Here is a 13,908-nt window from a genome sequence, read left to right on the forward strand (position 1 = left end):
ATTATAGACCTATCAAAATAATATCTCATTTCAAGTTTCACCAAAAATGAACTGTTTTCACTTATCAGATATTCTAAAAAAATAAAAAGTAAAAATAAATTCTGTGCTTCTTAATGCATGATAATATTTGTTTATATTTGTTTTTAACCCAAAAACAAGCATGAGCGTTCGTTCTTTTTTGTCCCACGATATCTAACTTGACCTCTGTATTGTTGCTTTCACCGTGCTTTCTATCCAACCTGTAGAGTATGACACCCCCATTGGTGTTGTCATAGGCTATTTTTTTTGTCTTTTCATGTCCATATTCACCACTACTAAGTACATCTTCAATGGTAATAACACTTCCTAAAATGTACATATTAATTCAGCATACACTTCACCGTGAAAAGAGGACAAGAAATATATGTGTTATTATGTATGACAAAACAGTAATAATAATAATGATAAAATATAAACTAAAGTTAAACAACACTAAAACAGAAACATAAATGATAAAAAAAAAACAAGATAGAAAAGGCAAAAGAGGTAACCAGAGCTGCGGCATTGCCCATATTAACAGGGACCAGTGTTTTTTATTGTACTGTCCAATTTTTAACTTTAACCTTGCTGTGATTTTTCCATATTAAAGACATTTTAAGGGAAGCAATAGAAAAAAAAACATTTTAGTTTCTGGAGGGTCAGGATAATAAATAGCTCAATGAATAAAGTCATACCCCAGCCATCCCCCTCCTCTGATAAATACACATCAGTACCTAAACTGTATATTTTCCAGCTTACACAGAGGGCTACTAGGCCTATATTAAATATTTCTTTTAACTAAAATGACGGATATGAATTATCATGTGAGTTTTAATAGGTTTTCACATTCTGGAGCCCTTGTTAAATTTTAAAATCATAAAATAGCATTATCATTATGGTTTAAAGGGTTTCTTTAGCCATACGTCCGTTACGTGCAGTTATTTAAAACAAGCGCACCTTTGAGGCCTGCGCAGTTCATCTAAGCTAGCGGCAGGAACTGCAGGTCCGTCGGGCTGCTCTGTGATTGGCTAATGCCAGTGAGCTGTGACGTCATTATTGTAAACTGTCAAACCCCCCGTATGTACGCTCAGCTCTGTCCGAGGCACAGTGGAAACATGTCGGGAAGGAGAGAGCCCAGCGGAGGAACTGCGCTCATTAAAGCTACACCTGAGACTTAAACGGAGTCAGCTCAGACAGACGGACGGCGGCGCTTTAGCCGAGTTAGCAGCTGCCGGCGTTAAAATTTCACGTACCGGTGAGGAGCGAATGGACGGTTGAAGACAAACAGCCGGGGCTCGATCAGAAGCAGCAGCCTAGTAGGCAGGCACCCGGGCCGGGTAGAGGGAGAGGGGGGACAGCGTGTGTGTGCTCTAAACAAGGTTGCTGCTTGCTAGGGGATGTTATCCGTACTGTCTTATGGCAGACTGGTAGCCAGGGCTGTCCTGGGCGGACTCTCTCAGACGGACGGTCGGGACTACAGCCTGATCACCGCCAGTTATGGCTTCGGTAAAGACTTTCGTAAAGGGATCCTGAAGAAAGGGATGTGCTACGGGGACGATGCCTGCTTCATTGCTCGGAACAAGAACGCAGATGTTTTGGGTAAGCTTTTTATCAACCCCAAAATGCTGCATTTAGCTTGCAAAACCATCTGTGCTCTGGTGACCTTCAGTTAGCTAGTCTGCACGTGCACAGACCCCTCGGATGAAAACACAACAGCCCCCACCCCCTCCAAAACACAGCCGTAACTTTTCTCCCCTCACCACCATTATGTGAGCTGTATTTGCCTCAGATTAACCCCTGGAAATGCCTACAGAAGCCCAGTGCAGCTGCAAATGTAATATCACGCAAAAAACTGCGATTATGTGCTGTTAGCGGGTAATTTTGAGGTAAAATACCGAATGACCTTTCACCTAGATGAGCTCCAACTGGAGAATTCACGGCGGTAATGCGACATATCAAACACATCAAATTAGGAGACATAGATTAGCTTCATTAAAGGCGGGGAGGACTGAAAACGTCCTTATTACAGCGTCTCAGACTTAACACTACAATGTCTTGCAAAGGTCAGAATGGTTGAGCATGGAGGCGGCCATATTGCTAATAGTAGCCTAGCGTAGCTGAGTGTAATTGCTTTGTCCTCAGCGCCCAGCTGACAGGAGGTTAAACACAGCGAAATGCTTCACCAAGCACGTGTCTTGGTCGACACCTACACGGTGTGTTTTATAGTTTTTCAACCAGTGTGGAGTCTTAAATGTTGAGGCAGCTGATATAAAGTAAAAATAGCCAGAACTGAGAAACAAAATACCCAAACAGGGCTTCACGTGTTTGGAAGGAAGCACAAATGTGGTAGTAAAATCTGTCGTAAACTACCCAGAAGCGGACTAGGATGACCATAAGACCGTTAGAAAAATAGTAACACTAACATAAGGGACAGGTATTTATATAGAGAGAGAGAGGGGAAGATGTGAGTTTGTTTATTGTTTTTTTCCCTCCCTGAAGCTACTTTTTTTAGTCTCCCTGATAGACTTGGGGAAATTGCATGACTAGTTGTTGTATGTCCCTCTCCTAAGCCAAAATAGATTTTTGATTTTTGCTTTACAGTAACTGATGATAGCCCAGGGCAGGGCAGATGGGGATTTCAGGACATTCTCAGGGTGTTTTTTCTTTTGAATTTTAGTTTCATTTTCTAGGGACCTTCCACAGGCTGTACAATAAGAAAATGAAACTAAAGCACGGGGTTTAATAGGGACTGTACTCTATTTACTACAGGAGGAGAGTGGTGGGATGTGACCTTTTTTTTTCATATAAATCTTGACCCTCCCCAAAGCTACCAGTATTTTTCCTTCAGCCTTTCTGAGTGACTGGAGAATAATCCATCCAATAACCTTTTTAAAAAAAAAACAAACAAATGATGACAGTATTGAGCAATGCAATGAGACAACAGCATAGGAGTTGGAGCAGTCATCAAAACAAAGGGCTGATTTCAAAATGGAAGTCCTCCTTAAAAATGATGTGTGTAAAGGCCGTCCAAAATAATATTTGACGTGCCTTCCCCATTGTGCACCACCTTCTACCGCCTCATAATGAACAAAAAGTCCCTTATCGATATCTATGTTTTCACGTGTAGAAACATGCTCGTATGCTCTTTCACAGAGTGATAAACATGGACCTGAAATGGGGTAACTGAGGGCAAAATATTCTAAAAGTATGCTGTAAGGATGCATGTTGTAGCATCATCATTGAAAGCATTTTTTCCTTGTTCTATAGCTTTGACTTTCCAGAAAAATCTATTTCTTGAGAGTAAATAAAAGTATTTATTTGGATAATACAGAGATGCATTTCAATCAAAGACTGGTTGCACTTGTCACTTTTTTTATGGCTCTTGAACTTGATAGTTTGCACCGAGCAGATATGCGGTTGAGTCATCTAATATCACCCTGCCAAATTCTGGTGTATCAGATACCCAGTTTGATCAGATGGTGTTACAGTTATTTCTCTCTGATCCAGTCTGGCATTTTGTAAATCTGGAAAAGCATTATACCTCACAGCAGCTGTGGTGTGTGGTTTGGATGATGATTTTAATATCGCCTCTGGAGCCAAAGAAAGTAACTGCTGCAGTTCATAAAATTTAAATGACATCCGGTGGGTCTGGATTTTGGTACTTCTCATCAGTGTCAATGTGTGTCCTTGTACAATGAACAATTTGTTAATATTATTCATAATTATTAATGTATGTTACATTTTTTTCTAGATATAAAATTTCAGAAAATAGCTTGTTTTGTCTGAGCTAGATATTCCTCACAGAGGACAAAATAAAAGCAGTTAATTTAAACATTTGCAAAGCTGGAAACTGGACTTTTTGGATGATCACCCTATTGTTTCTGATCTGCAAAGCCTTAATAATAGTCATCACATAGAATGACAAATGCAAGCACTTGTTTGCGGATGGGTGAGCACCAAAACAACAACTAGATGAAAGTGTCATTTCCCTTTTGTTCATCAGGCGTTGCGGACGGCGTAGGTGGTTGGCGTGACTATGGCGTTGACCCGTCTCAATTCTCAGCCACATTAATGAGAACCTGTGAGCGACTGGTGAAGGAGGGGCGCTTCACTCCCAGTAACCCAGTGGGGATCCTGACGTCTGGCTACTATGAGCTTCTACAGAACAAAGTTCCCCTGCTAGGTGAGTACACAGATACAGAACCACATAGAGGTCATGTTATGCAGCAGACACACAGTCAGTGGTGCAGTGAGTCATGCATCCCATGAGACCAGCCGTACTCTGAAAAATGCGTAACACCTATAGGATGAGTCAGACTATGAGTGGTAACCCTACTCAGCGAGATGCATATGATACCATAAATCATGACAGAATGTATCTTCATTTAAATTGCATGTCAATTTTTTAACCAACCTGCCAGAAAGGTGCATGAAAGGATGGAAGAATATTCAAATGAGATGTATAATGATGAAAATATATATATATATATATATATATATATATATATATATATATATATATATATATATATATATATATATATATATGTATGTATGTTAACAGAACATCAGCTTCAAACAGTAAATTATTTAGTGTGAGAGCTGTAAGCAGGGTGCCAGTCTTTTAAAAGTCTTAAAGAAAGACACTTAGAGAAGGATTTTTTTTTCTGACATTGTATTGTGAAATCTAAAAAAGGCAATACACACTTATTTATTTATTTATTTTTTAATAATGTACCAAATTTAACATCACACAGATCAGGATAGAGGAACCAACATCACTTATTTAACTTAACCATGTCCAATCAAGTGAAATATGAACAAGCTTTTTTTCAAGGCAAACCAAATGTGTACTTTAATAATATAAAATTATATTTTTTTTATGTGTGCCTCTCTAGAAAGTTTGTTGTTTTCTCAGCATTTGAAGTAGATTATCCAACTTCTGACCTTGACCCCAAATAAGCAATGTACTGTGTTGTAAATATTTGGGCAAACTTGTCTCTAGTAAGTGATTGATGTCGGTTCATCTTTTTTCCCTACAATGTTTGTGGTTATTGGTCTTTAATTTTACTTGGATTGGTGATAAAAAGTCTCAAAGAGTCTTAAATCTAACTTGCTTTAAGCTGTAGGAACCCTCTGTAAGTTATTGATTTAGGTTTAGACCAGCATCCGGAGTGATGTAATACCTGTGAGATAACAAACTGTATTGCCGCTTGGAAGTTCAGATTCCCTTTTAAACAGGGTGAACGTGTTGTCTCATATCAGAGCCCCAAAAGGTCAAGAATCCATCTGTAACTGACACCGCGGGAGGGCTGGACAGTCCTTAAAACCGTGCATGTGTCAAACATGTGACCAAGGTCACATTTTTTTCTGAGACTTGGTATCCCTGCGGCCAGCGTGCAAATTTAATGTTAACCTCCTCCCCTCCTTGTCACGATGTTTGTCAAATGGCCTGCTTTTATTTTGGGAAGCTGTTACAAGGTCTGTGCCTGCCCTTCCCTGCTCAAGGTTACTTGGACTGTTGGCACCTATAGATGAAGTCACTGGGTATGTGGGACAGTCTGTGACCCTTGTGTTTGTTTTCTCTCTTTTCCAAATTGCATAATAATCTCAACCACCCACTGTGGGAGCGTGACATTAGTGAGAAAGGTGCACACTGAGGCATTGATGGACTGGTCGAGCTGCATTTTACCTTCCTTAAAAAAAAAAACACAAATTAAGCCTGTGCTTCATTTCAGCCTGTCTGTCAAAACTGAAAAATATTATTTGCATTTTTACAGCTGTCATCACATTTCTTCACTGTTCTCTCCTCAGATTTTACCATCTCTATATATATCCATAACCTTGTTGTTTTTTGCTCTCCTTCATTTTTTAGGGAGCAGTACAGCCTGTATCGTTGTTCTGGATCGCCGGAGTCACCGGTTACACACGTGCAATCTTGGTGACTCTGGCTTTCTCGTGGTTCGGGGAGGAGAGGTGGTTCATCGCTCAGATGAGCAGCAGCACTATTTTAATACGCCCTTCCAGCTGTCAATCGCTCCTCCTGGAGCTGAAGGGGTGGTGCTCAGTGACAGGTCAGTAGCTCAGTGCCTTTGAAAATCATGTCTGAATGCAATTTTAAATACACAAATTTGGTAATAAAAAAATTATATTGGAAAGATGATACTAGCACATTAACATACTTCAAAGGGCATCTTAAATAAAAGCGGATCAAAAGAGGGGAAAGTTGAATTGTCCTTTCTGTTGCTCTTGCTTTTGAATCTAATCTCTTCATGGGTCATAGTAAGAGACATTTTGCAAAGCAAATGATTAAAGGACAGGTGTGCTTACTTTCACTTTTGCTTCCAAACAATTGTTTAGATGACAATCAAACTGGATTTGCTAAAACATGACGCATCCTCTCATGTGAGCTGTAAACATAGTTTCAAAAGGACCTTTCAGGACGTGTTTGCAGAATAAACAAGACCTGATTTGGCTTCACACTCAAGGCCAAACTGGGCTACACCTCCACCTTGGTTCTCCTTTCTTATATCGCCCACATGGAAAATCCTCTGATATCCTGTTAGAGTTCATTGTTTTATTTTATATTCCAGTATTTCTAAAAGTACACCATCATGTTTAGCGTCTTAAAAACTTAGAGTAACATAATAAAATCATCAGCACAAGTCTTGTGATGATGGTGAAGAGGGGCAAAGAAGTCAAGCAGACAAACACAGAGAGGTTGTAAAGTTTGTACTTTGTTAATCTTTCCCTTTTTTTGTCCACCTGTCCTAGAGAATCTCTGAAACAGGCAGGTTATGTCCATCACGTATCTAAATTTAGTTTGTCTTGAAGTGTATTCCAGGCAATAAAAATCATTATTTATAATTGTTACCTATTCATATGTATTGTTTTTCACCTCTTGTACACAACTGTAGCAACCAAATAAGCAAAAAGTACTATCAAGAATATTATTCCAATATGTTCCCCCATGAAGTTATATTTTACATGTAGGACACACGATGCACTAGCATGCATGCACGCTTACCAGGTTACTCAGATAGGTGTCACAACTTGATACTGACAATAGCAGTCTAATTAAGAGGGGATTAATCTTTTGTAATCCATTTAGAGCAGTCTGGAGGTCCTGTTTTTAAACTCTCTCTCCACCACTGGGGTAATCCTGTTTTCCTGGTGTGAAATCAAGTTTAAGGTGTTTAACAAGTAAATGTTCCTTTGTAAAGGCGAACTATGCCCATTTTCAAAATGTATACATGTTATTCCTGTGGTCCAACACAGCACAGAAATATTGGGCATTTTCTGTTCTGAAATACTTTCTGTGCAACAACTACAATAGAATAAAGCTCATTTGGGCCTGAAGAAGAAAAACTTTCTGTGGGTCCACAAAGACTCAGACTCCCATTCCTTGTCTATGGAGCAGCTCCAGACATCAAAAGTTTGATACATACTGCTCTGGTTTCTGTCTCTGAGAGGGAGTAGCTCATGTTCACGCGTACTGACTGAACTGTCACAGGCCTTGGAACTAACATATGGGAATTCCTAATTTAGGTGGTGTTCTCCTTTAAGTACATTCTTGGCTCTGCAGTGTGTCACCTTAAAATAAAACCTCTCAAGATGAAGCGTGAGCATAAGGTTAAAGGCTCTGTAAACTTGAATCTTGCTTTTGGCACCAGCAAGCAACGGGACCTCTGCAAGGTCACATCGGACAGCCTGCTTCCGAGTTAGCCGTCAGATTAAACACCCACGCTGCCTCCACTGGCGAGATTTGGCAGAGTGACCTCTGACCTGCTTAATTCCATATTGGAAACTGTTGAGAGCAGCTGAGGTGGCATCTGCTCCCGTTACACTTGTGACTGATCTTTCCGTGTCCCTGTGTGTTTGGTCTAGTCCTGAAGCAGCTGACAGCTCCTCCTTCGACGTGCAGCTTGGTGACATCATCCTGACAGCAACCGACGGCCTGTTTGATAACATGCCAGACTACATGATTCTGCAGGAGCTCAAAAAACTCAAGGTGCCATTATCACGTATACTAGTCGTATCATTCGTCAAGCTGTCACATACTCTGTATCTAGTTGCAAGTGAACATAGGTCTCTCAAACTTTAACGCTTTTTATTTTACATCATTTCAGACTACCAACTATGACAGCGTCCTGCAGACTGCACAGAGCATTGCAAAGCAAGCTCATGATCTTGCCTACGACCCCAATTATATGTCCCCTTTTGCACAGTTTGCCTGTGACAATGGCCTGAATGTAAGAGGTAAGTACACTATGCTTAAATGCTGTGTTATACCTTTAAAAACAACCTGATTTAAACAGTAATTCAGGCCTTATTTAAATTTTAAAAAAACCTGTTAAAGCTACAATTAGTAACTTTTATTATTTGCTGAAAATGGCGCTATATTCTGAGAGAAGCATATGACTCATATCCCTCCTCTTCCTACTGATGAATGGCCTTCACTAGAATCTACCACGACACACCGAAAGCAACAAATTAGAGCCGAGGAGTCTCTACCAAAGCTGCCAATCCCTGCCTGTGAACTGCTGTCAAACTAAGCAGTTTGCTATTGCTGCATCGCCTATTTCTCACCTATTATGTTGACTGAACCATATTTTAGTGAACTACTAAGCTGTAAAAGAGTTTGCTCCTGCTGGTGGGTGATGTTTTGTTTTGGCTCCACTCTTTCCAATATGGCGGCGAGGTCATTTTACAGCTAAACAATACACTAAAATATGTTTCTGAAAACATTTTACTTCACTTATATTTGATTAGCATTGGCTAGTTTGACCACAGTTCACAGGCTGTGATTGTCATGATTGACAGCAGCGCTTGAGATTCCTCCGCTTTGATTGGTTATTTTCGTTTCAATACAGTAAGGCCACTGCAAGGCAATTGAGCAGGCAGATGATTATTTCTTTAGAGATTATCTGTCCCATTTAGTGCCGTGTGAAAATGATGACAGCTTTAGCAAACATGACGAAAAGTTGGGGGGTTTTTTTTAAATGAAAGCTACCAACTACAGCTTTAAACAAAATTGGCAATTTTTCCTGATAGATAGTCATCACTATTTCTTGTCAATTTTAAGTGCAATTCCTGAAGTTTGGTTTGGTTGAAAAAATACTTGAGGTTGATATATTATTCTAAAATATATCAGAGACCACTTTATTTTAGTATATGATTGTAAATATATAAAAGGATGCATGTTGCCAATATTTTAAAAAATGTAACCATTAATAAAAAATATCTTGTTAATAATATTAAGATTAAGTTATTCTTGGCTGCATTCAAGCCTTTAGTTTGGCGACCCTTCCTGGACCAAAGCTAAATAAAAAAGGAAGTGTCATTGTGCTTCCAGCATGTAGTGTCAGCGAGTTCAAAATAGTCTTGCAATTGAAGGGAACAAAAATTTGCATGGCGATAAATGTTGGCACAGTTCCTCACACCCTTTTGTCTTCTTCTGCAGGAGGGAAGCCAGATGATATCACGGTGCTGCTGTCCATTGTGGCTGAATATACAGACTAAAAGTGTGTCTGACAGTGTGTGTGTGTGTGTGTCTGCGCTTCTCTGGGGCTGATCCTCCCTTCCCGTCTGCCTAAAGTCTTCCACCTGCAGCCCCTCCCAAAAATGTACTGCATCCTGTGGGCTGACAGGGGGAGGCTCACCATCCACGACACACACTCCTCCTCGCTGCAGGGCCGACGTCCACCCGTGTACATTTTTTTGTTTTCTTCCTCTTTTTGTTTTGGTGCTTGAATGGTTGAGGGGAAGCAGGCAGCTAGGACGTTTTCATGTTGATCATGATGCAGGAGGAGTTGAGTACGACGGGCTGAGGGATGCCTTTCTGTCTCCTGTGTCTCAGTGTGGCATCAGCACTTCTTAGGTGACTGAGAGACAGTTTAGGACAGTTTTAGGGCTTTAAAACATTGGAGCTCGCGTGTAAAGAAGTGACAATGTTAAATGAGAAAGCCAAGGTTTTGGATTCTTGGGAGCATAGTGATAGAGTTGACTATTGTACCCAGCTAGCTGTCTCTGTTGTTCCAGTTAACGTTCCTTGTTTTAAATGTGTTTGAACAAAGTATATAAATGGACTGGGGAAGCTGATGGTAGGAATGGATGGGATTTCAGAGTTGGCTTTTAATGTCTAGAATGTGAACGACAAAAAGCTGCGTTTCCATCAAGTTTTCGCTATAGTACCTTTGGAACCAAAAGTAACACCTACGAGCAGGTACCTAGACCCTAGATGTGAGAAGCGTTTCCACTGCAGACAGTACTCTTACATGTGGGCGGGGTTCTTGTCACTCACTGCTCTGTCCTGCAGCACTCGCTGTATTTCCTGCAAAATAGGCTGCAAAATATTCTTTCATTTTGTACAGTTAATTAATAAAAAGCTTGTCACAGTATGAATAGTGGTTAAACCAGCCACAGCTCAGCCCTCAGCACAGATTGACTGATTTTCTACAAAAAAATGAGGATAGTAAGGAGTGGTTCTATTGGTATCATCCACAATGGAAACACAAAAAAATGTATACCAATTTAAACTGAACCGACCTGCTTGATGGAAACGCAGCTGAAGAGCTCCAATCAAAGAAACCTGTAAAGGGAAAAACTTGTGAGAGCTCACATGTGAAGGTTAATCAGTTTGGCTGGTGGGGGGGATCTGTCGGTGCGCACATCCTGATAAGTTGTAAATATTTTTGTGTTTTTGGGGCTTCGTTCTGGCCTTTCTGTTGTCCTTGCTTCAGCCGTTGAAGCAAAGAGCAATTTCGTTACTATCGTGGATGATGCACACATGCATTCATAAATATATTTTCTTGTATAGACGTTAATCTTGAAGTGAGCTTTATCAATCCCACACTTCCACTTGCTGATATGAACAAGATTGCTGAGACTGATCGCTGCAACACTTGTGTGGTAGGAAGGATGTTAAAAAAATGCGTGCGTATGATGTACATGTGAGTTATTGGAATGTGTGGCGTATTTAATGTTAATATTTGTTAGCTCACAGAGCTAAAGCTAGCATCTGGGAATGCTTACTATTGCAATGATAGGTCAGGCATGAGTTTAAAGGAAGATTTGTATTTTTTTAAAGTTATTCAGAGTTTGAAGTGTCTGCTGACACTGTGTGATGGATGACAAAGATCCAGCTATCTTAACGAGAATCAGGTGTGTGTGTTGGCGAGTGTGTGTCAAATTTGTTTCTCTCAGTTCCTTATTTCCCTTTTACATTTGTTTGCTGCTTCTCTTTTGTAATTCAGATGTCTGTATATGACTTGATTTATATGTACATACATGTCCATGATTGTAGTGTGTGTGTGTGTGTGTGTGTGTGTGTGTGTGCGCGCACGCGTGTGTGCGTGTGTGCGTGTGTGTGTGTGTGTGCGTGTGTGTGCTCTGCATCAAATGACATTAATCAAAGACACTGATAACACTGTTCTGCTCATGATGTCCCTTTTGTCTAACAGCTCACCCAGGTGGTTTGGACAATGTCTTCACAGTTTAAAAAGCAGGTGCACCAAAGATGCATTTTCTTTGTGTATGTCATACACACTGCTTTGTTGTTACAAACATCATGCAGCAATACTGTAAATTCCTTGTGCTCTGAATCTTGTGTGATGGCCAGAGATGTGGTGGACTTGTTCAGAGGGACATTTAAAATGTCTTTTCTATACTTAAAAGTAGTTTTAATAGAGCAAAAGCTGTATCATATTCATGGTTGAAGTAGTACACGAATGGTTGCAACAGACAGGTTTATGAAACCAAAGAAGGAAAGCCATATGTAAACACATGATTGGGGCACTGCTCTGTAAGCCCTGCTGTAAAGATTTCTTCTACATACACATAATGGACACAATTAATTACATATTATCTGTCCTGCTGTCTGCACAGTTCTTTTTGCATGTCTCAGCACCATTTTACAAAGTTAAAAGTCACCTATTCTCGTCTTTTAAGATGGTTTATAAATGGTGCACAAAGGTTCAGAACTTGTATTTACTTCAAAGATAGCCCTATATTTGACAGAGAGATGTATCTCATATGCAGAAGGAGACAGGGTGGTGAGATCGGTAATGGTGCTGTGAACTTACACTTTGAGGGTGAGCACAGTTTCAGCCTTAACAAATAGCTAGACCTGTAATCAAGAGGCCTTTCCTGTCATTGCAAGCTTGTCTCGTGTCGGTCACGTTGCCCGGTGTTTGATGTAAGTGAAAGTTTGCCCCCCGTCTTTCTCTCCTGTGACGTTGTTTCTTAAAGGTGCTTCTGCAGTCTGTATGGTATGATTGTCCTCTTTTCAGCAAGCGATGTTTGTGTGTGTGTGAAAGATACACCTATGTCTACAGTGTAACAATGCAGGTCTAATTTATGTAAATATGTTTTAAAATATGTACAATATTTAAATAAAGAATCTAGTATTTATACTAAATTTGTTTGTCTTTTCTTGATGTTGGTCCATGTTTTATCTTCAGAAGCCGATGTGCTGTTCACAAAAGACACATCTAATCTTGCAAAGTGATTGACAGATTGTGTTGTGGTACACTCCAGTGAGGCTGACAAAAGTTTAACTATTTATAGCAGCTGCATCCTCATAATCAGAGGATGTACTGTACTGACCGTAAACATTTTCTTTGACTGTTTGCTCCCATTAAAGCAAATGTTGAAGTAGGTTAGTTAATACAGCAGAGTGTTGTTTTTATATATATATATATATATATATAACAGTGTAAAATGAGCTTTTTGATCTTTAAAATCCTATCCTACTATATTTTTAGACAAATAAATCTATATTTAGCATGTTAAACAATGCTTAAAAATGAGTTTGCCGACCAGCCAGTGGTGGTATAAAGTAGTATAGTATGCTTACTACAATTTTGAATAACCTTTACCTAAGTATTTCCATTTTCTGCTATTTCATACTTCTGCTACTCCACTGAAGAATATCAACTTTTTACTCTATTACATTTATTTGACATTTACAGCACTTTACAATTTCATTTGTCATATTAAACACAATGGACAAATAAAAGTAGCCTTCATATTTTGTTGATAAATTGCATACTGAACCACCAAGAGTGTATAAAGTGGTTTAATTACCGCCCTCTTAAGCAGCTACAACAGTAACATGCGAATTACGTTAAACGTGATCAGCAAAGTGATGTTATCCAGGTGTTAAAGGGTTAAGCCTGTACCTGACAGTGTGATTTTCAGCAGTAACATCAGATGGCAGTGTTGAGTTAAAGGATGCCATGAATGTTTTGTTTACCAATCTGCTGTAGCTTCTCTTCCTGATAGCAGCCAGCTAACCTACATTCCTGCTGACAGCGGAGGTTCTGCTTTAATAACATTAGGTGTGTGTCAGCTGACAGTTGTGATGCTAGCATGTTAGCTTCGGAGCTAGCGGGCAAATACTCTACTAATTTAGCGTTTTGAAAAAAAAACAGCTGCGTTTGCTTGTTAATACTTCAAGCCTTTTTTTGTTTGACCGGGACATTAATAAGCGTTATGTGACCAAAGCTAACATCATCGTTAAACAAACAATGTAACGCTTAGTTTCTTTTTATAGCGCTAGCGAGCTAGCAGCTAGGAGGCTAATTCACCTAGCAACCGCGGCTAGCTGCGGGAGTCTTCATGGAGAGCTTCAAAGCGTCAGTTGAGCTTTTAAGGTCGGTCGGAAGTTATGTGAACACACTGTAGACGAGGTAAATGTTGATCAAATGGCAAAAACGGAACAGGGCAATGGGGTTGACTTGCGGGGCAGCACAGAGAAGCTGACAGATAATGGTAATGGGACCTCGTATGGCTCTGACCCCGAGGTAAACGGTAGTGTCCCCGGGGAGAAACAGGTGGACAAGTATGGATTCACTGGAGGAGCACAGCAGCACTCCGGAGAGACGTAAG

General features: G+C 40.0%; 2 protein-coding genes across 3 annotated transcripts in view; both read left to right on the forward strand.

The window, feature by feature from the left end:
* Positions 1-1,091: 1,091 nt before the first annotated feature.
* Positions 1,092-12,436, forward strand: LOC121960006 (protein phosphatase PTC7 homolog). Its single transcript, XM_042509591.2, has 6 exons — positions 1,092-1,617; positions 4,022-4,201; positions 5,894-6,092; positions 7,906-8,029; positions 8,148-8,277; positions 9,482-12,436. Exons 1-6 carry the CDS (start codon positions 1,416-1,418, stop codon positions 9,538-9,540), a joined length of 894 nt encoding a protein of 297 aa, XP_042365525.1. The 5' UTR covers positions 1,092-1,415; the 3' UTR covers positions 9,541-12,436.
* An 803-nt stretch (positions 12,437-13,239) lies between these two features.
* tbc1d10ab (TBC1 domain family, member 10Ab) overlaps positions 13,240-13,908 on the forward strand; it is a 33,543-nt gene continuing 32,874 nt past the window's right edge. The window contains exon 1 of one of the 2 annotated variants that reach the window (XM_088071542.1): positions 13,240-13,903. In XM_088071542.1, coding sequence (XP_087927668.1) covers positions 13,725-13,903 — 179 coding nt within the window. In that variant the 5' untranslated portion in view covers positions 13,240-13,724. The remainder of the gene's footprint in view (positions 13,904-13,908) is intronic. The other variant, XM_042509208.2, reaches the window with a different exon arrangement.

The sequence above is a fragment of the Plectropomus leopardus genome, chromosome 20 (assembly GCF_026936395.1).
Source record: "Plectropomus leopardus strain MGB_pleo_1.0 chromosome 20, ASM2693639v1, whole genome shotgun sequence".
In the NCBI taxonomy this organism is placed as follows: domain Eukaryota; kingdom Metazoa; phylum Chordata; class Actinopteri; order Perciformes; family Serranidae; genus Plectropomus; species Plectropomus leopardus.